General features: G+C 49.8%; 1 protein-coding gene across 5 annotated transcripts in view; it reads left to right on the forward strand.

Moving 5' to 3' along the window:
• The window catches only part of ITGA9 (integrin subunit alpha 9), a 368,133-nt gene that overhangs the window by 328,016 nt on the left and 18,453 nt on the right, over nt 1-21,664 (forward strand). Inside the window, exons 28-29 of one of the 5 annotated variants that reach the window (XR_007155622.1) lie at nt 10,528-10,788; nt 10,893-15,350. The exons of 2 other annotated variants lie outside the window; for them this stretch is intronic. Coding sequence is in view for 1 of the 3 variants with exons in the window: in XM_047875113.1 (XP_047731069.1) it covers nt 10,893-10,991 (99 nt within the window). In the remaining 2 variants the exon portion in view is untranslated. Of the gene's footprint in view, nt 1-10,527; nt 10,793-10,892; nt 15,351-21,664 lie in introns of those variants that run through there. 2 more of the 5 variants (XR_007155623.1, XM_047875113.1) reach the window with 2 other exon arrangements.

Here is a 21,664-nt window from a genome sequence, read left to right on the forward strand (position 1 = left end):
ACAGTGAATATCCTTAGAGCCAAATATTTGCACAAATCCTTCATTATGTACTTAAGATGAAACCCTAGAAATGGAATTACTGAGTCAGAGGAAATGCACACTTTAAGCCTTTTATTACATCCTGCAAATCACCTCTAGAAAGGTTATACCCATTCCCCCTCCCCCAAGCACTCTATCAAAAGTGTCCATTTCCCTATATATTTGCCAGGAGTGGATATTACCTGTTCAAAAAGAAACAAAAAGTAATCTGCCAATTTGTCGTTTGTTTAATCTGCGTGGCCAGATAGGTCCTCAAGGCTCCCTTGTGTCTTCCGACTCCTTCCGGCCGGGTCGGCCTCAGGTCTGCAGGCAGAGAACAAAGCCAGCTCGGTGTTTGATCTGAAAAGACAGCAAGAGCTTTGGTTGGGGTGTGTGTGTGTGTGTGTGTGTGTGTGTGTGTGTGTGTGTGTGTACACTCCTTCCTTCTGCCTTTGGGCTCCTCAGATGGCAGGAAGGCCTCCAAGGCTGGGTACGTGAGACCAGACAGGGACAGAGAGTGGACAGTGTGGTGGCCATGCCCCATACCTGCTCATGAGGGAATGCCCTCCTTCTGGCCACCCCCCTTGGCCCTGCCATTCAGGGCTGTGTCCCAACTCTGTGTACACACTCGTGTCTTCTTCCACCTGCCATCTGCCTAGCTTTGCTTCCGCTGTGTTTGTTTAAAGAACGAGGTTGCAGGAGATAGCTGCCGTGGGTAGTCAGGACCCTGATGTCCCCCAGCTGCCGTGTGATCCAAAGGGCCAGGACCCGAGGAGGCGGACCCCACCCTCTACCACGGACTGGGCGAGGGGGCAGAGTGGTGGCAGTCAAGCGGTGGCGTTACCCCAGACGAGGTCTTGCCATCACTAACGAGGGGGAAGCGCAGGGTCTAACAGCACCTTTAAGGAAGCAGTTAAATGACACCAAAGCGGAAAGCCACTTTGCTCATCCTCCAAGAGCAATATTTCATTTCAGCTCAATTTATTGAACGTTTGCACCTGGATACGACGATAATTGGGACTCCTCCCTGCCCCTGAATGCTTCGCCATCTAGCACACAGACCTACAAATGGAATAGGGGGTGATAAGCGTGTGCAAACTTCTCTGGAAACTGAGAAGAAGGTACCGTTGAAACCTGGCTCTCACGTTTGCCAGCTGTGTGGCTGGGGACGGTCACCCTCTGTGACCCCCCGTTCCCTCAGTAAAACGGAGACCACAACCTCTAACTTGAGGTATAGGGAGGATGCAGGCAAAATGCTTAGCACCGAGCTGAACGCACGGAAGCACCCGAGAGAAGTCAGAGGACATTTCGCAAAGGAGGTGTCATCCAAGCCTGACCTTGGACGTGGTTTGAGTTCTCCAGGCAGGGAAGGGCAGGTGGATATTCCCTAAGAAGGAAGAGGAGGTGAGAATGGGAGCCGCGTGGGAGGTATGTCACGGGCAAGCAGTGGCCCGCAGTAAGATGGCCGACCCCGACTCTCTGAAAGCGCCCATCACCCAGGGGAAAGGGGAAAGGGGGGAGGGGTGGGTCTGTGGACAGAGCAGTGGCATGGCCAGAGCTGTCTCGGGGGAGAGATCTGGGGCCAGTACGGGGGCTAGGGCAGTGGCCACAGATGGAGGAGAGGAGAGCCAATTAGAGCGGGCTTTGGCGGCCGGTTGGACTGGGGAGGTCAGGAAGGAAGACAGTCCCTCACTGTTTTCACTAGACAGTGGACGGTTTCCCTTGGTGAGAGTAAGGAAGGTGCGATTTGAATTCATTCCGGAAGAGAGGCAGCTCGGGGTGAGGCATTCTGAGTGTGCCGGGCCTACAGGAGACTAGACTGGGCGTGAATCACTCCCAGGCCCCCTCACCCAGCAGGCGGAAGGTCTACAGAAGGACATCCCTGTCACCTCACCGGCCCGGCCCGCTTTCCCTTCCGTTTCCTACCTCAGGCATCACCAAGGCCCTTCTTGTCAGTTGCCAAAAAAAAAAAAATCCCAGAAATCCATTCACAGCCACTTCAGCAAGAATTGTAAGGACGCAAGAGTACACATAGGCCCCAAAGGAGATGTGTGCATCCAGACCCAGAAAGTGGCCAGAAACCAAGCCAGATAACCCCCTCTCTCCCTCCCTTTGTCCCCCGCAACCCCTCTACACTCCTGCATCCTGTTCTCCCCGAGCTGACCTGCCTCTCCACACTTCTCTGCACACGGGGAAAAACGGGTGCCCCCCGCTGCTCCTGAGGGGTACATCTCAGTGACTTCTAGCCCCAGACACAGACTGATCGGCCACCTCTGACGCCCAGCTCTGCAAGTCCAGGGGAGAGAATGTCCACCGCTGTGGGTGGAGGCAGGGAGCTGGCAGGGAGGGAATTTGGCTCAGCTTGGGTCCCATGTGCCCCACTGATCCCAGCAGCTAAGACTCGGGAAGGAGATTCAAGATGGCACTTTGGGAGGCGGGGTGGGGGTTGGGGTGACTCTCATAAAAGAAGGAGGTTAGACAGGCATTCGCCCCTTTAGGGTTTCATGGTTTCCTGAGGGGCCGTTGCTCAAGCTGTGGGCTTTTATATCGTACCTTTTAGCCGCTGCTGTGTAACACACTGCCCCCAAATTGAGGCGCATTGTATCTTATAAATGTGTGGGGCGGGAATCCAGGAAGGGTTTGCCTGGGTGATTCTTCTGCTCCCCGTGACATTGAGTGGGGTCACTCAGTGGCATTTCCCTGGCGGCCAGGCTGGTCTGAGGAGTCTAAGACAGCTTAGTCACATTGCTGGCACCTTGGTGAGGATGCCTGGGGGGCCGGACTCAGCTGAGCCCCTCTTTCTCTCCATGTAGACTTAGAGCCTCCCCGGGGTGGGGTCTGACTTCTTACGTGGTGGCTGAGGCCCCAAGAGAGCATGGTGGAAGCTGCTCGTTCTCTTAAAGGCTGGCCCAGAACTGGCGTAGTATCATTCCACCATACTCGGTTGGCCAAAGCAGTCACCTGGCAGCCCAGATTCAAGGGAAGGGAAATCTTCATGGGAGGGGGGGCCGCCTTTCATCTGCACGTTCATGATGTTCAGAACTAGGGGCAAACGTTCAATAATTTCTTCAAAAGTCACGATTGTTTTCAAGTAGATGAGACCTCGCCTCTCTTCCATGGTGTCGGGGAAAATCATGATTGAGCTCCTTTGGGGAAAAGGGAGTAAAAGTAAATCTTGGTGCAACATTCATGAATGCACTCGGCATTCAGAGTGGGTAATCTCTTCAGGCAAAGCTACAATGCAGGAAGGAGGTTGACAGAGGAAGTTTAAGGACAATATCGTTTTTCTTTTTTTTCTTTTTTCCTTTTAGAGAGAACACGTGCGTGTGCATGTGCATGAGTGGGGGAGGGGCAGAGGGAGACAGAGAATCTTCTTTTTTTAATATAATTTATTGTCAGATTGGCTCCCATACAATGCCCAGTGCTCATCCCAACAAGTGCCCTCCTCAATGCCCATCACGCACTTTCCCCTCTCCCCCACCCCCCATCAACCCTCAGTTTGTTCTCAGTATTTAAGAGTCTCTTACGGTTTGCCTCCTTCCCTCTCTGTAACTTGTCCCCACCCCCCTTCCCCTCCCTCATGGTCTTCTGTTAAGTTTCTCAAGATCCACATTTGAGTGAAAACATATGGTATCTTTCTCTGCCTGACTTATTTCACTTAGCATAATACCCTCCAGTTCCATCCACATCACTGCAAATGGCAAGATTTCATTCTTCGGAGAGAGAGTCTTAAGCAGGCTCCATGCTGAGCGAGGATCCCACAGGGCTCGATCCCACAACCCTGGGATCATGACCTGAACCGAAATCAAGAACCAGACACTCAGCTGACTGAGCCACCCAGGTGCCCCAATATCTTCTTTCTTAAACAGCTAACTAAATGTGATGACTTTCTAGGAGGTTGAAAATGGCAAACAAAATGTAGGATTATTGTGATGACCTATAGACTCCTAAAACTTCACCTACAGACCTCTTGTCAACTGTGATTCCTATGTCTATAACCTCAGAATGATGCCTTACATACAGTGAATTGAGATCTGATATCATATGGACAGTCCAGTGCCTAGAAGTCTGTTGATTAGTCGGACTAAAAGCCAGCCTAATATGTAACTTCCATGGGAGGTCTTAATGGTTTGGGCTTATTGCCACAGTTTGTATATATTCCTCTCTGTTTCTGTCAAGGGGAAAGCCACTGAGTGGTCCCCAGTCGCTACTGCTGACCAGGAGGTGCCTCCCTGGGGCCTTTGAAGACAGGCGGCGTTCAGGTCCTCTGCCTTGAGGAGCCACATCTCTTGAAGTTCCCTTTCGAGTGGCTCCTGACATGGCTCCCTGCGGTCGTTGGCCGTTGCCTCGAGCCGATGTGCCAAAAATGGCCGTTCCCCACAATGTGCCACGTAAACACAAATCGTAGCGTGGTCGGGAGACGGAACAAAGCAGGTGGCTGTGCTGATGTATTCATTGTGCCACACGGGCCTGTGGGTCAGCACGCTTCACACTTGAAAGATGGCTAGTCCCTTCACTCAGCAGACAGTGTTGGGTCCCTACCAGGCGACAGACTCTGGGCAAAAGGACAGCGGTAGACAGAAGAGGCCTTAGTCAGTCTGGAAGACCTCTGGGAAATGCGGTTAAGTAAGTGACCAGAGATGGTGGCTGAGCCGCGTACACACACCCGAGCAGGACTTGGCCGGGCCAAGCTTGTGCCACCAGCTCCTGGGCCCTCCCGCATGTCCCTGTGGGGCCGCTGACGTGCCCATCATCCACTGTTGCTCTACGTGTTTATCTAAAAGAAACCCCTTACAGCTCAGCAGATGGCCTGTTCCGGAGCGGGGCTCCAGACCCCCCTCCGCCCCCCACCCCCACCACTGTCCGCCTCCTCTGGGCAGACCCGGGGCCTTCCCGAAGGTCCCCCCCCCCCCCCCCACTGCACCTCAGGCGCTCTCCTGCTTGGCAGCCCCAGGCCCTGACTCCAGTACCAAATCCACAGCGAGGGCCCTGAGCTAACCAGCCCCTTCTTCAGATACTGAAATGGATCCTCATCAGCTTTGCCAAAGCTGGGATGTTAGCAGACGCCGAGGGCCATAATTTAAACTGTGCGTGTCAGGATTACGGTAGCCTGCCAAACCACCATGCGGGAAGAAAACTTTGAAACGTGAGACTCTTTTTAAGGGAGAAAAATCCAAATGAGTTCCCTCCCCTCTCCCTTAGCTCCTGCCCGGGCCTCGTGCCTCTCCAAGACACTCACAAAGGCCTGTTTACGGAAGAAAGCGTGGTTGCTCAGAGCTACGGTAGGGAGACCGCTTGGTGTGGGACTCGGGCACGTTAAGAAGCGCCTTCAGCTCCTTAAGCCAGCCTCTGAGTCAGGTGGCAAGCGAGTGAGGCCGCCAGGGGGCTCTTCCTCTAGGAGAAGAAGCCGCGTCTAGGGCCCCCCGCTTCTCTCTCCCTCCCACCCCCTCCCCTGGGCAGTTGGCCAGAACCCACAGGCCGCCCCTCGGTGGAGGAGAAACCCTCTGCCTCCTCCTCTCCCGTGTTCAAGGAACCGTCCCCTCCCTCCTCCTTGCCCCTTTTGCCAGGCGAGATGACCAGCAGCGAGGGAAGTGGCGCTCCCCGGCCAGCCCTGTGGCCAGCCCCTTCCCACGATGGCCGGGACCCCCGGCCCTCCCCTCTCCCAAGCACCGGGCAGGCGGGCTGCTCCCCGCCCTCAGCTGGGCCCGCTCCAAGAGCCTGCCGCTTTCGAGCTGGCGTTGGGTTCGTGGTTTTTATTTGAGAGCGTTACTTCTGACCTCAAGCAGAATCCCTGAGAAGAAGAAATCTGTGAAAGGGCTCAGAGAACGCGCAAGGTTTGGCGGCCCCTCCGGGGGTCGTTGGCCTTATCGCCTTCCCTCCAACCAGGCCCATCCTTGCCTCGCCTCCGGAGAAGGAACGCGCGGATCCACGCGCACGTGTGCGAACACACACAGCCACCAACACCCTTCACGCTGCCTCAATCAAAACCATGTGCCAGGGACACTCAGTGGGGACTTATTTATGCTTGGAAGTAAATATTGGGCTGATGTTGCCCTGCCGACATCTCCAGACAGAGACGTGCTGTGTAAATAGTCGGGTAACCGGAGAGACCGTAAACATGAGGCCCCGAGCTAGTCCAAAGAAGGAGTGTGTCCGAGGCCCTTGGAACGGCTTCCCGGGAGGTAACCCACAGGCCGGGGGAGGAGGGGGTGCGGATCTCACAAGAGCACAGATGCTGTGGAGTTGTGCAGTCCAGTCCCTCACTCACCCCAAATCGGGCTGGGAAGGAAGAGGCTGGTGCAGACCCCAAACCTCGGTCGGGCCTTCTGTCTTCCTAGGCCTCGAGCCTCCCACAACACCTCCCTGATGAGGGCTATCCTGAGGAAATCTGCCGTTTCCCTAGTTGTTTTCGGGTAGGTTTTTGATAGAAGGTTATATCGGAAAATTGTGAGAGTCTGTCAGGAGGGCTCAGGGCGATGCGCTTTGGGGCTGCGGGCTGCCATCAATCAGGGCCGGTGCGGACAAAAGCCAGAAAGCAAGCTGACGCCTCTGTCTGCAGCTGAGCAAGGCTTGGCTTGAGTCCTCCTCGAGGGTTTCCGTGAACGTTTCCTCCGCTGCAGACAGAACTGTTTTAAACACGGCCTTCTGCCCTTCTAGTGGCAATGCAAGCCCTTGGAAGGTTCCGGAAAAAAAAAAAAGTGCAGGACAACATTGACTCCCCTGGATGGGAATGGACTGTGGGGCTGCTGAGGGTCCAGCTTCAACTCATTATGAATCATCCCCCAGGGGGCGCAGCTGGCAGCCAAAGCAGGTTTGCCCAGCACTTCTCAGACGTCTCCCCCAGAGTAACCAGAGCCAGAGGAGGTGCCTAAGGAGGGCCTGCTGCCAGAGAAATGTCTTTGAAGTCTCAATTTATCTTCGTTCTAAGAATTTTCCGTACACGTCTTCCGAGAAGGTCCTATGGCAATGGGCAGACCTGGTGTGACACAGGTGTTGGGGAACCACTGCTCGGTAAACTCAGAGCCTGGGCTTTGGGTTCTGTATCAAAAGCCACAGCGAGGCTCTAAACGGCCCAAAGCTGATATTCTCTTTTTCTGAAACGGAGTTAGCTTAGTTGTGTAAGAAACAATATTAGCTCGACAGAGAGCCACCACTCACCTTTGTGCAAACTAGCAAACAGAGCCCCTTCGTCCAGAAACTGTACTCCCATCCTTTAGAAAATTCAGGAAACCTGCGGATTTTGTTGAGGGGGGAAAAGACACTCTACTGCCATCTGCTGGAAGATAGTTGTAATAAATGGACATGTCCATGATATCCATGCCGTGAGGGGCACTGCCCCCTTCATATAGTGCACAGCCTGCACCACTGTACCCAACCCCCTAGCCGTGAGAGTGGACTGAGTTTTAAGAAATGGTCTTTGGGCTGCATCGAAGAAGGGCAAACGCCAGTGGCCAGCTCCAGCCTTCCGTCTAAGAGGCCACGCCCGGGTTGTGTCGGACACAGAGCTCTTGAGACCCCCGTGGTGTTGCAGTGGGGCATAGAGTTTGCAAGGCTCTTTTGTTTCTGAGAGCGGCATGACAGCCATCCCGGGGGTGGGGAGGGATTCTTAGGACTAAAGCTGACACCACTCCACTTGAGAGAAAAGAGCTTGCTTCTGGATGCCTGCAGGAGATGATGGTGCTGTCACCTCGTTGGTAACAAGTATGACACTTAAACATGGGCACAAGGGAGCTCCATGTGACCGTGCATCTGTCTGCTCTAGACCCTTGCTAGATTGCTCGCACACTCTATTTTAAATCCTTAGGCTAGCACAGCTATGAGAAAGTGAGCCGACTTTTGTGCCGCTTGGAGATGAGCAAGAAAAGTCTGTTCAGCAGGACAAGGCAGGGCGCTGCTCCTTCGGTCTAGAACCCTACCAGCTGCCCCTGCCTCTCTTCCTGCGAGGGAGACTTCCAGTAAGTCAGACAGAAAACACGGGGTGCTGTATGGCTTGACTCATGCTGCGTGACAAACCATTCCGAAGTTTAATGGCTTAAAAGCAGCAAACGTCTGTCTAGCTCACAAGTCTGTGGGTCGGGCTGAGCTTAACAGAGGGGTTCTCTGGTCTCGGGTAGACTCGTGTCTGCGCCTGCAGGCAGTTGGGGGTTGGCCGGTCTTCGGGGGCCTCACTGAGCGCACTCGCATCTAGACCAAACTCGTGGAGGCTGGGCAGGGTTCTGGGAAGTGCGAGAGGCCTCTTGAGGCCCAAGCGGGGTACCGACACGGCTTCGCCTCCACTGCATCCGGTTTTCAGAACAAGTCACAGTGCAGAGTCAAGGGGTGGGAGCCAGCGCCCTCCTCATGATGGGAACGCCCACAGAGTCACGTGGTAAGGGGCCTGGACGCGGGGGGACGCAGGATTGTGGGTGTTTCTGCAGTTACTGCCAAGTACAGGTGATATGCTAAGCTCCGGGGACAAAATGCACAAACCCTGCCTTCAAGGAGTCCTCAGACTTAAGACAAACGTGAAGGATAATGAGGGAGCCGTTGAAATTCCGCCTGACTAGAGATGAGCTACTTATCTGGGATTGAAAGCGAGTAATCTGGGACTAGTGAAGCCTTGCACCATCAGCAGGCAGAGTTCTGTGCTAAGGAACCTTATTTCCATCTTACATCCAGCCTTACTCTCGTGATTATGTCCTCCTTAGCACAGAAGGTGCTCATGACATATTTGCCCAGTCAACCACATCTTTATCTTAACGGTATTTCAAGCAGTAACTCCTGAGACATTTCCAGTAAGTCTTGGGTTGCTCTCCTGACCTTCTGCAGGCGTGCTTTGAGGGCCTTGACAACGGCCTTTTTCCGGAACATCCAGACCAAGCCCTGATTCCACATTCCTTGCAGAGGGGAGAAGGTGATAGGGACTTAAGGAGAGGAAAGTGTGTGTGGGCAGGGGGGTGGAGGGGAGTGCCAGAAAGTGGGGTCCTGGCAGATGTAGTCTTATGCCGGGAAGAAACTTCCAGGGCCGAAAACACTAGGAACTCAGTGTCCACAACACTGGCCGTGCGGATTGACACTCAGAGCCGCAAACCCTTGGCAGTTGTTTTAAGAAAGCTTCTTCCCCGTCATTCAACCTGCATCAGCCCCTTCACTGACTGCACTCCAAGTGCGCTCCCAGGATTCCCCTGGCAACCCGGAGAGGCCAATCAGCCCCTTCTCTGGGGCGAGGAATTCCGACCGTCGGATGACTGAGGACGCTCAACTCACAGGGAAGGACTATGAGGACGAATGGACAGAGAAGTGGGCATGCCCGTGAGAGCTGGGCTGGCCTGATGACTCGCTCGGTGCAGGTTTCAGATTCGCTCCTGGCGGCACACTGCAGAAGTTCCTGGTCGTGAGCGCTTTCGAACGTGGCCACGAGAGTCACAAGCTCATGACGGTGTGGAACCACAAGCCTGCAGGACAGCAGGCTCACCGACAGCAGACTGAACGCGTGAGGCCGTTTGAATTCCTTCATTCGAGGGGATTGAACCGGGCATTTGAGGGCGGGTCATTGATTTGCAAGGTGACGGCAGGAAACCCTGATCAGAGCAGGAAAGCAAGAGAGCAAAAGAGAAGGAGGCCCACCAAGACGTGGTAAGTAAGGCTGGTTACCGCTTCGGGCAAGTTCCACCGGGGAACTCTGGTAGGTCGTGCACCTGAGGGTTGTCACAGCCAAGAAGAGGGGGTGTTGGAGTACCCCACTCCGGCTGGCCACGTTTAAGGGCAGAGGCAGGGAGGGATGTCTGACGTCAGAAACAGCGGCCACGAATGCTGGCGACAGAGGACAAGACGTGCCGGGTCTCTCCGAGCATGGGAGAAGGTCAGCTCCCCTGCTTAATGTCTGTGATGCCTGTGCGAGAAAACCCAGAAGCTCGTCTTGCCGGATGTGACGTCAGAGGGGAAGGTCTTTCCAGAACTGAGCTGAAGGAAACTGCCATCCCGGATCCGGTGAGATGCCAGTTTTCGGGGAGTTCACACTGCTGGGTGTGGGGCAGGTACTGCATGTTTTGTAGGTTTGAGAGAAAGATCTAGAGGAACAGCAAGGTAGAATGCAGACTGACGGACGCTTTTCAAAGCCTGTTCTGTGAGAGCAGTATTTAGCAATTCCCCCACGATGGCTGATGTCTCCCCGGATAACAATAGGTTTATCAAAAGCCAGATGAGCTCAGGAAATGTCAAGTCCCTGAGTTTCTTAGATCCTTTACTAAGGGTTATTACATCCTTGACTTTCTACTGTGCATTCCATACATCTTAAAGGAAGAGGGGCGGCCTGGATGGCTCAGTCGGCTAAGCGTCCAGCTGCGGCTCGGGTGATGGTCTCGCCATCCATGAGTTCGAGCCCCACGTCAGGCTCTGTGCTGCCCGCTCAGAGCCTGGAGCCCACTTGGGATTCTCTGTCCCCCCTCTCTCTTTTCCCCTCTCCTGCTCGTGCTCTGTCTCGCTCTGTCTCTCAAAAATATATATTAAAAAAAAAATTTTTTTTTTAAGGAAGAAAGAAGGCAGCATCTCCCAAACTCATTTGACTGTGAATTTTATTCGCAAATCACTATTTTACTCCCAAACGCCTTTGAATAACTCTCGGTAACTAGCGTTCGCCAGCACACCGTTGGGAAAACACTTCACCAAAAGCACTTTATAAGGAACAGTCATGAGAGAACCTGCAGAAAGTCCGTGCATTTTGAAAAGTGGCTCCACAATAATGCTCTTCCTAAATCGGTCTAATCTGAGGGGCTTTCCAAGCCTTCCCAGGTCTGTGAGTACAGGACTTTTTCTCCTCCTCCCCCAGGCTGCCTTGGGACCAAAAGGGCTGATTCTCCAGCATTCTAACCCGGCTTCTCCTCTCTGCCTTTTAGATGGGCTTCTTTCGCCGAAGGTACAAAGAAATTATTGAAGCCGAGAAAAACCGGAAAGAGAACGAAGACAGTTGGGACTGGGTCCAGAAAAACCAGTGACCTGCCACACCAGTCACGTGACCCAATCGGCCGCCTGTCGTCCTTGATCTTTGTATCTTCCATATTTGGAAGAAAGAATCTTCTCCAGATTTTTCGGAGGCCCCACTGATGCTGTTCTCTTCCTCGTTTTTTTGTCAAGCCCAGGAGCCACCCTGAGGCAGCCGCTCTGGCCAGGTCACATGACTGGAGCCCCACCTGTTTCTTCTTAAAGGTGAACTCCAAACTTGGGAAAGCAAGCTACAGAGGTGAACGATATTTATGGATGCAACGTGCGTGGTCAACCCTCAGGGGAAAACTGTTACCTAAAAGTATTTTTATAAATATAAGCCTTTTATATACTGATTATGTCTTTATATTTGTATCGATGTTTTATTATTTCTATTAAATAGTTATATAATTCACTCAAGCACTGATCTCCGGGCTGAAATCTTGGAAGTACGTGTGCATTCATACAAATCTGATCGTACTTTGGGACTTGCTGTTAAAAAGAGACGTGCACATAACATAATCTGAGGAGACCTCGTGTGAGCCACGAAGCAGGCGGCACCACACGTATACTGGCTGAGGTCAGACCCCTAAGACAATTCGAATCTTTGTTGCCTGGAGTCGTTTGAAATAATGTGCTAAAGGACTCTAAGCGGTTTCACACATATGTTCCATCGGAAGGCTTCCAACAGGACTTTGGATGGAAAAACCTGCCCCTACCACAAGTCTGCTCGGCATCACCTATACGGACATCACACTGTCCTTGCACTTGGATTAATGGACGAGAGCTTGGAGCAAGACCATTGGGTCACCTGGCAAACCTCAGCAAGGCATCTCATCCTGGATGTCATGCATCCGAGTCCGCTCGCCACGAGGACTAAATCAGTGCCCACCAAGCAAAGACTTGTGTCAGAATGCTGTGATGTGTTGCCTTTTCGTGGTAATTTGAGGTCAGAGGTCTCCACTTCCCCTCCCACTCTTGCTGCCCCAGCTGATGGCCGTTGCAGATTCCTTCCCAGAGATGACCATTCAACCTGTCCTTAGTTTTTAAAACAGCGTCTTAAGGGAGGTTCCCCGAAAGCAGACTCCAGTACAAAGATTTGCCTGCAAGTAACCGAATAAGGTGGTGTTCTGCCCGTAGGAGACGGCAGTAAGGGGGTGAGGGAAGCAGGACAGGGAAGGGGAGGAAGCCAGGCAAGGGTGCCATTTCAGAGGACATCCCGAGGAGGGTAGCTTCAGCCTGATCCTGCAGGGAGCTCTGGAGGGTAAGTTGTGTCCCAGAGTCGCCCCAACCCGGGGCAAGGGAGCTGATCTTTCAGATTCTTGGGTGCAGGGGAGCTATAAATTTCCCACTCTCAGTTCCGGCTGGCAGAACGGCTCCGACAGCCCAGAGGCAGTCCTCTGCACGCGAGCTGCAAATGCACCCCCAGCCCGGGGAGGCATCCAGAGATGATGTGAAAAAGAATGCATTGGGACCTGGGCGCAGCGCTGGCACTTCCCTGCCCACTGCGCGCCGGAATGCCGAGTTGCTGCCCTCGGTTCCAGTCTCCCTGTTTGCCGGTTGGTGTTTATCATCAGCCGCGCTGTGCCGCCTGGTTTTGAGTGCAATGTGATTTTCTAGAAGGGCAATGAGATGACGCGTGTAGTGTGCCCAGCACAGCGCCTGGACCACAGGGTACACTCAGTAACTGGCCGCAGCCCTGGGCGCGGTCGCCACAAACCTTCTGATGAGAGAAAAAACACGCGGCTGAGAACAGGGTCTGACAAAGAGTCCTTAATGGCTTATTACAGCCCGCTGGAGCCCCAGGAGCATAAAAGATGTTAGCAAGTGGGACCGAAAGAAGAAACAAGACGGGGGATCTTTCTTGTAGGGCCTTGTCTACTGGAAGCTAACATGTTGGGGGGTCTGTGAACATCGTTGCAAAGACGCAGAACTCCAGAGGAGACAGGCTTTTCCACGCACATACTTGGCTAATACTTGGAAAGATAGCAAAGTTTAGGCAAAATCATGAGGATGCCGGACAGTTGTGAACCTGGCGTGGAACAGAAGCGTCTTTTCGTTTCTTATTATGCATTTGACTCTGATGCAGAAAGACAATGAACGTATCATGTGTCCCTTCCTGGTGAATCTGGGAATAGATGACAAGGCCAGAGGGTCAATGGCATGAACTAGGCTGATCTTAGAATGAAGGCGGAGATGTTGCTTCTGACAGGGACGGAGGCAGAGGTAGCTACCGGGCAGATGCAGTCAAAGACACCAGTTGTCAGAGTTCCCCTGTGAGTTGTATCAAAAGTAGTGAGGGCAGTTTTGAGGGGGTCTTGGTCACTCGCTTAAAGGACACTTTTAAGCTGTGCATCAGGAGCTGCGTTAAGTGCTGGGGCTTCCCCAGAGAACTCCGCAGCACATTCTGCCCGGAGAGCCAAACCCTCCCGCCAGAGGCGGACGGAGAGTCTCCTCTATGAGACCCCACGTGCGGCTTTCCCTCAGTGGACTTTTGCTCGTAGTATCATGCCGTCCTTTAATAAGCCACTGAAGATTGTTAGGCGGTAGGCCTGGGTCAGCTCCCTCAGCGGCTTTGGACAAACGCATTTACAGCCTGTAACCAGCTCCCTTACGAGGGGTGCAGACGCACTGGTGGCCACGTAGAGGATGACTCCTCCTGTTCCTGTGGACGGTCTCGGAGCCAGGATCTGTTTGCCCCTGGTCGATTCTGAACGGCAGACCCACATGGGCAGTCATACGCTCAGGAGATCACTGAGACTTCATAAGGCAGCCACTCCAGGAATCTGTCTGGAGAAGGACGGTGCCTCTGCACGTCTGATGGTGCTGAGTAGCAGGTGGGGCGACAGCAGGAAGTTAGCTGCTTGACACGGTGATAAAGAAGCCCAGCCCACCGTGAGCCCTCTCAATAGGCTCTCAGGGGAAGCAGGCAGGGTGAATGGCATCTGTACAACTTCTCCAGAATATTCTTTTGAAAGTCCACAGTGCATTCCGGTTTCGAACCCTCCTGCTTCTGTGGGTTCACTGTGGAGTCCTATCAGATATCCTCTTACACAGCATTAGTTCAATCTGCTTCGGCTTTTAGTTATGTATTCAGTATGGTTTTAACTGACGGGAAGATTGAGACACTTTTTAAATATGAAAAAGGACCTTTGGAAAAATTGAAAATAATGCCTGCTTTTCAAGAATGGTTGACTTATGCTCCGTTGATATGGGACTCATGAGTTGGGGACATCCCCAGAGTGAGTCCTAGACCTGTTCCCAAGAAAAGACCACAAGGTTTAGGAATAAGGAGATACTAGAAGAAGGGAGCGGGTCCATTGGCTTGACGCTGACTGACAGGCACACGTCAGGAATCCGCCCTCTCAGTCAGCTGGTACCAGCATCAGCATCACCAGGAGTATTCTCACGTCTGGTGAATGTTGTAGAAAATCCACTAGAAAGTCGTCTTTCACCAAGTCACGCATAGCCTACCATCTTTGAGCCAAAGGCAAGGGAGTTAAGAACAAACAGAAAACCAGCAGGCCTCCCAGGAATATCTGGGACCTGTTTTCAATGCAAAAGTATAGTAGATCCCCCAAGTGATACATGTGCTGTGGGCTACCTGTTAAAACCCTAGCAGAGTCCTTTTTTTAAAGGCTGTTCCGCTACTTTTATTCTTGGAAAAGACAGTATGGCCAGGGAATGCAGTTACACATAGGTTACATATGAAATGTGCATCTGGTGAAACCCACATGCACCTGACCCAGACTTCCGGGAATGTAGAGGCACTGCAAAGGATTGTTATGTCGGGGAAATGGCCCTTCAGCAGACAAAAGGCAGAAAGTGAGTGTCATTTCAGAAGTGCTCCGACGTACAGGGGTCTAAGCAATGTGTCGTTCTGCTATGTGGAGCAGTGGTACACACAGCGGATAATATTTTCTGAAACAAAGAATGGCTGAAGGGAAGATACGGATGCCACCAGGGCCAAGATGAGCCTACTAGAATGTCTTCCGATTTTCAGCACATTGGGATAATGAGCAAATTTCCCACATGGTGCAATGCTTTATAGCACAATGGTCTAGATTTCAGACTTTGTTGTTGTTGTTGTTGTTGTTTTTCCTAATGTGCACGGCGTGACGGGCAGAGTGAGTTTAAAAGCTTTAAGAGTGATTAATTGCATGGCAGACACCCACGCTAACTTCACTTCCAGAACTTGACTGATGCATCCATGTACATTTACGTTGAGGAATTTTGGTGGGAGGGGTGTTCCTCCTCCCAAAGTCATTAAAAGTGTATTAAAGTTTATGCAGTCACTTCTAATTCACTTGCACTGTTAGGGGAATGCAGGTTTACAAAAATACATGTTTGGAATAAAAAATGGCTGCAAATGATTCAGGAGTTTGGTCTGTAATTTCTTTGCTGGTGAAGAACTTGAACCTTTTTAGGGTGTTGAAGATGCGGTTTGAATGTAATACGTCACGAGCGTTAAAGAGCACGTGCAGGTCTATCTAATCGTGCATGAACAACCCCCTCCATGTGGCCGAACTGTCCCCGACCCTTGGCCTCCATTCCGTAGTCACCACTTTCTCTGTGCGTCACCCACCTGCCCAGGGCCACACCTGGGACTTTGATCTGAAGACAAACGTGCCCAAATTAAATGGAGTGAATTCCTTGTTGTTAGTAGACTGCTTCCACTAGTCACCAAGCATTTCCCCAGAAGCTTTCTGGTAGCATCCTTACACGTTTACAAACATCGTGTTCTCTTACATTTGTAATCTCCATCTGTCTAGTTACATCCCTGTTCTTATCTCAAATGCTGTTCACTTCTGTGTGTTTCTCTTTTTTCCCTGGATGAGACCAACAAAGATCTATTTTGCCAGTGCTTTCAAGAATAAGCCTTTGGCCATACCAATCAAACCTACTGGGTTTTGTTTTCTATCTCATTCATTACTGGCTTTATACTTATTAAAAGTTATTACAGTGCCCCGTAGTTAAAATTCATGCACAAACACACCACACAGTATAGAAGAAGGGTATGAGAAGATACACGCCAAGGGATTAAAAATGGTTACCTTTAGGTAGATGGGAATGTCAGTGTTTTAGCTTTGTTTTTTGTTTTGTTTTTCCTTGCCTGAGGTTTAGTGTAGTTCCAGGCATTTTTTAGCATGTATTTCTTTTGCAACAATGAGGCATATGCAAATTATTTTTTAAATAAAATCACATCTGGGAGAATATGAATTGCTAAGCCAAAAGAGATCTCAAATTGCAAGTCCAGAAAGGAAGAGCTTTGTTTGCAGCAAAGAGCACTGATGAGTCTGACTCTGAGGACAATGGTCCAGTGAGTAATTTCAAGCTTTCTAATTCCAGATACTTCCTGGCTTAACAAGAACTCCCGCCATCACTAAGACTAATTAAATACATTTCTCTAAGGTTACCCAACCTGTTTCCTTAAGCCAGGAAGAGGTCTGGACAAACTCAAAGGAATCAAAAGACACAACACTAAGGGGAAGAAAATCACCAGTTAGCAATGTCAGGCCCCCTTCGATCAGGAGTTTTTCAGTCTGCCAGATTACGTCTGGTCCTTATAGACTGTCTGCTCATCAGGTTACTGTGCTTGGTAATCGAATTAATGTAAGTACTTACTTAGAGCTCCGCCTACGCTATGAAACCAGTTGGCAGCTATCCATCAGCAAAGGCGCCTGACCCTGAGATCACGTCCATTCATTCTACGTACACGTCCAACTGAAGTGTGTTTAACAAGGTATCTCTGACTCCGTACTGAAATCTGAAGCTGTGCCATCTGGGCTTGCTACCAAAGCCCTGGGCTTGCTACCAAAGCCCTGCTTTGCCTCAAAGTCGGACCCAGATCATTTTATACTTTATTTGATGTGACTCTTCCATAATTGAAAAAGATCCTAAAAATTAAAACAAATCTCATCAAAGGTACAACTACTCGCCAAACAGATGAAAAAGCAGGGGGCGTTTTGAAAGTATTTCCAGGAAACCTTTCTTCTAAGAAATGACAGATTAAGATAAGTGAAATTATCTCCAAATCGACATCTATTCAGAACCCACCTTATCAGTTAGGAGACTCTCTGGCTCCATAGAATAGAAAAAATCCCAAGTGACAACGTTTTAAGCACGATAGAAGTGTGTTCCTCTCTCACTTAAGAGAAGACGAGGTATGAGTCATCAAGATCTCATATAGCGGCTTCGTGGATCATCAGCACATCAGCTCCTATCTTTCGAGGCATGTGGTTTACATCCTTAAAGTTGTTTCCCGCTTCCAGATGGCTACCAAGGAACCAACCACCATGACAATATTCCAGGCCGACAGTGGGCGTGGAGGATAAAATGCCACGTGCCTCCTCCCTTCTCACTAGCCTTGCCAGAAGTGCCATACAACACTAACCAGAAACTTGTCATAAAAATCCACCGGCCCGCAAAGGAGGATGGGGAGTGGATTGTTGAGGTCTAAGAGGAGTGCGCATGTTGACGGTAACTACGTCGCCACACCCACCACGTGCAAGATACTCAGAATGTAAGTGTCCTAAACCCTAAGTGTGTAGGGCTGGATGTAAGCAAAGGGAAAGGCTTTATTTGGGGTCAGGGTGGGAATCTCAGGTACACAGAGTTGGTTAATCAAATTCACGTCCACGCAAAGCCTTTTCTCGTTCTGTGTCATTTTTCTCCTTTATCCACCCGGCTCCGTCCCCACTTACGTTTCCCCCTCTTCCCGAGGCACCAAGTCTAGTGAATGGAGTACATGTCCTTGGAAATGTACATAGTATTATTTTTTTAAGTTTATTTATTTTTATATTTTTTTTTCATTATGAAATTTATTGTCAAATTGGTTTCCATACAACACCCAGTGCTCATCCCAACAGGTGCCCTCCTCAATACCCATCACCCACCCACCCCTCCCTCCCACCCCCCATAAACCCTCAGTTTGTTCTCAGTTTTTAGGAGTCTCTTATGTTTTGGCTCCCTCCCTCTCTAACCATTTTTTTCTTCCCCTCCCCCATAGTCTTCTGTTAAGTTTCCCAGGATCCACATATGTGCGAAAGCATATGGTATCTGTCTTTCTCTGCCTGACTTATTTCACTTAGCATAACACTCTCCAGTTCCATCCACGTTGCTACAAATGTCTGGATTTCATTCTTTCTCATTGCCAAGTAGTATTCCATTGTATATATAAACCACAACTTCTTTGCCCATTCATCAGTTGGTGGACATTTAGGCCCTTTCCATCATTTGGCTATTGTTGAAAGTGCTGCTATAAACATTGGGGTACAAGTGCCCCCGTGCCTCAGCACTCCCGTATCCCTTGGGTAAATTCCTAGCAGTGCTACTGCTGGGTCATAGGGTAGGTCTATTTTTAATTTTTTGAGGAACCTCCACACTATTTATTTATTTTTAGAGAGCGCACGCACATGGGGGCGGGGAAGGGGCAGAGAGAAAAATCCCAGAGGCTCCGCACAGAGCCCAACATGGGGCCCAATCTCAAGAACCATTAGATTATGGTTCTCATAATTAAGACCCGACCCCAAATCAAGAGCCAGATACTTAACTGACTGAGCCATCCAGGTGCCCCTCATTTCCCTGATTTCTTTAGTTTGTAACTAGAAGTTTGTACCTCTTAATCCCTTTTGTCTGTTTCAGCACCACTTCCCCCATCTACTTCCCCTCTGGCAACCGCCAGTTTGTTCTCTGTATTTAAGAGTCTGTTGTTTGTCGATTTGTTTTGTTTTTAGATTCTACAGGTAAGTGAAATCATAAAGTATATGTCTTTCTCTGTCTGATTGGTATCACCAGCATCATACTCTCTAGGTCCATCCATGTTGTTGCAAATGGCAGAATCTCATTCTTTTTTATGGCTGAGTGATATTCCATTATATCTATATCTGTATATATCACCTCTTCTTGGTAACTCATCATGGATGAATGCTTGGATTGTTTCCCTGTATTTGCTATTGTAAATAACGCTGCAATGAGCATAGGCATGCGTGTAGCTTTTCCAGTTAGTGTTTTCGTTTTCTCTGGGTAAATACCCAGTGGTGAAAGTACTGGTTCACAGGGTAATCTTATTTTTAATTTACTGAGGAACCTCCATACTGCTTTCCACAGTGGTTGTACCAATTTGCATCCTCACCAATGGTGCATGAGGGTTCGTACTCAATGACGAAAAACTCAGATCCCACTGTTCCCTCCCTAGTCCCTGCAAGGTTAGCTCCTTAGCCTGGGGGCTTGCAACATGAGAATAACAACAGAAACTGCAAACTCCAACGACAGTGAATAGTAGTGAATAGCTTTCTTGAGGGATCCTGTATTTTCAGGACAAGAGATAGCTCTAAGATGCTATACATTCATCATTATAACATTTAGTGACTCCTTACACAACAGAAAGACAGACTATTGCCCAGGCTCTTCTGAGGAATGATGACCATCCATGGACTCTCCATGTAAGACTTCCCCAGGATATTTGTAATATCAAATATCTAAGATGCTCTCATTGCCATGTCCAAAACTGTTGACAGATGACGTGTGGAATGTACAGTGTAGGGATGTGTTTGAGAAGATGAGCTATTGATTTAAGCAGATCATGGGCCAACACCCAGCAGGAGAGAAAAGGAGCAGAGGACCATACCCACCGGGGCCCTGAGAGACAGGGGACTTGCAGAAGAGAGCCCTGGTTATTGGTGGGGCAGTACCCCGCCCCTGCCCGCCAAACTACCACTACCCCACCACGTCCCAGAACCTTGCCTAAGGGAACTTAGAAAGAAAATAAGTTCACCTAGGACCCCCAGGGCAGATGGACACAGGGAATAATGCAGCTGCATATACTCATGACCGTCCCCAAAGAGGGGATTCAGGAACATCTGGTTGAATGATTCTGGCTGAATTATAGATACTTGCATATGGTGTCATTATGGCTTTGTCTACCCACTCATTAGCAGCAAGCTCTGGCCCATATCAGTTACCTCTAGAATTTGAATCTTCAAACTGTTACCTATTCTGGACATCACTCATTATGGAAGTTTTCTCCTCAGCAGTCCTGAAATTACATTCTTCCAGCTTCTGTTAAACACTCCATTTGATGGAACGTTCGCGTGATTTCCCCACCCAACTGGTCAGCGCTCCCTGAACCTTGCGAGCTCCCTCTTTTTCCCCAGCCCTCACAGCCATCTATCCCAAGCCTCCTTTTTTTTGCTTTAAAAAAAATAATCATGAAATACACATAATATATATTTTACCATCTTAACCATTTTTAATTTTTTTTTCAACGTTTATTTATTTTTGGGACAGAGAGAGACAGAGCATGAACGGGGGAGGGGCAGAGAGAGAAGGAGACACAGAATCGGAAACAGGCTCCAGGCTCTGAGCCATCAGCCCAGAGCCTGATGCGGGGCTCGAACTCATGGACCGCGAGATCGTGACCTGGCTGAAGTCGGATGCTCAACCGACTGCGCCCCACCAGGCGCCCCCCATCTTAACCATTTTTAATGGTATTAAGCACATTCATGTTGTTGTACAGGCACCACCACCATTCATCCCCATAACTCTTTTCATTTTGTTAAAGTGAAACTCTCTACCTATTAAGCAAGTCCCATTCTCCCCTCTCCCCAACCCCTGCCAACCACCCTTCTATTTCCTGTTTCTATGATTTTGACTCTTCTAAGTACCTCATGTAAGTAGAATCCTACAGCGTTTGTCTTTTGGTGACTGGCGTATTTCACTTAGCATAATGTCGTCAAGGCCCATCTATGTGGTAGCATATTGCAGAGTTTTCTTTCTTCTTAAAGCTGAATAATATTCCATTGTATATACATCCCACATTTGGCTCATCCATTCACTGGCCAACAGAGCACTTAGGTTGCTTCCACCTTTTGACTACTGTGAGGAATGCTGCTGTGAACATGGGTGCACAAATACCTCTTCAAGACCCTGCCCTCAATTCTTGTGGGTGTATACTCAGAAATGGGATTGCTAGATGATATGGTTAATTCTATTTTTAAGTATTTGAGGAACCACCATATTGTTTTCCATACCGCCGCACCATTTATGCTCCCAAACATGCACGGGGGTTCCAATTTGTCCACATCCTCACCAACACTTGTTTTCTGGGTTTTGTTGTTCGTTTGTTTTTTCACAGTAGCCATCCTAATGCGTATATGGCAGTATCTCATTGTAGGTTTGACTTAACGTTTCCCTAACAATTTGTAACGTGGAACGCCTTTTCATGTGCTTGTTGGCCATTTGTATATCTTCTGTGGAATAATGCCCACTCAAACTCTTTGCCCATTTTTGAATTGGGTTGTTTGTTGTTGTTGTTGTTGTTGTTGCTGAGTTCTCTATTTATTCCGGGTATAAACTGCTTATCAGATATGTGATTTGCAAATATTTTTTTCCGTTCTGTGGCTTTCCTTTTTACTCTGTGGACAATGTCTTTTGAAGCACAAAATGTTTAAGTTTTTGTAGAGTCCAATGTTAATAGAGTCCAAATTGTCTATTTTTTCTTTTGTTACCTGTCCCTTTAGTGTTGTGTTCAAGAAATCATTGCCAAATGCAATGTTGAGACACTTTTGTCCTGTGTTTTCTTTTAAGAGTTTTTTTTTAATGTTTACTTATTTTTGAGGGAGAGAGACAGAGTGCAAGCAGGGGAAGGGCAGAGAGAGAGGGTGACACAGAATCCAAAGCAGGCTCC

The sequence above is a fragment of the Prionailurus viverrinus genome, chromosome C2, assembly GCF_022837055.1.
Source record: "Prionailurus viverrinus isolate Anna chromosome C2, UM_Priviv_1.0, whole genome shotgun sequence".
In the NCBI taxonomy this organism is placed as follows: domain Eukaryota; kingdom Metazoa; phylum Chordata; class Mammalia; order Carnivora; family Felidae; genus Prionailurus; species Prionailurus viverrinus.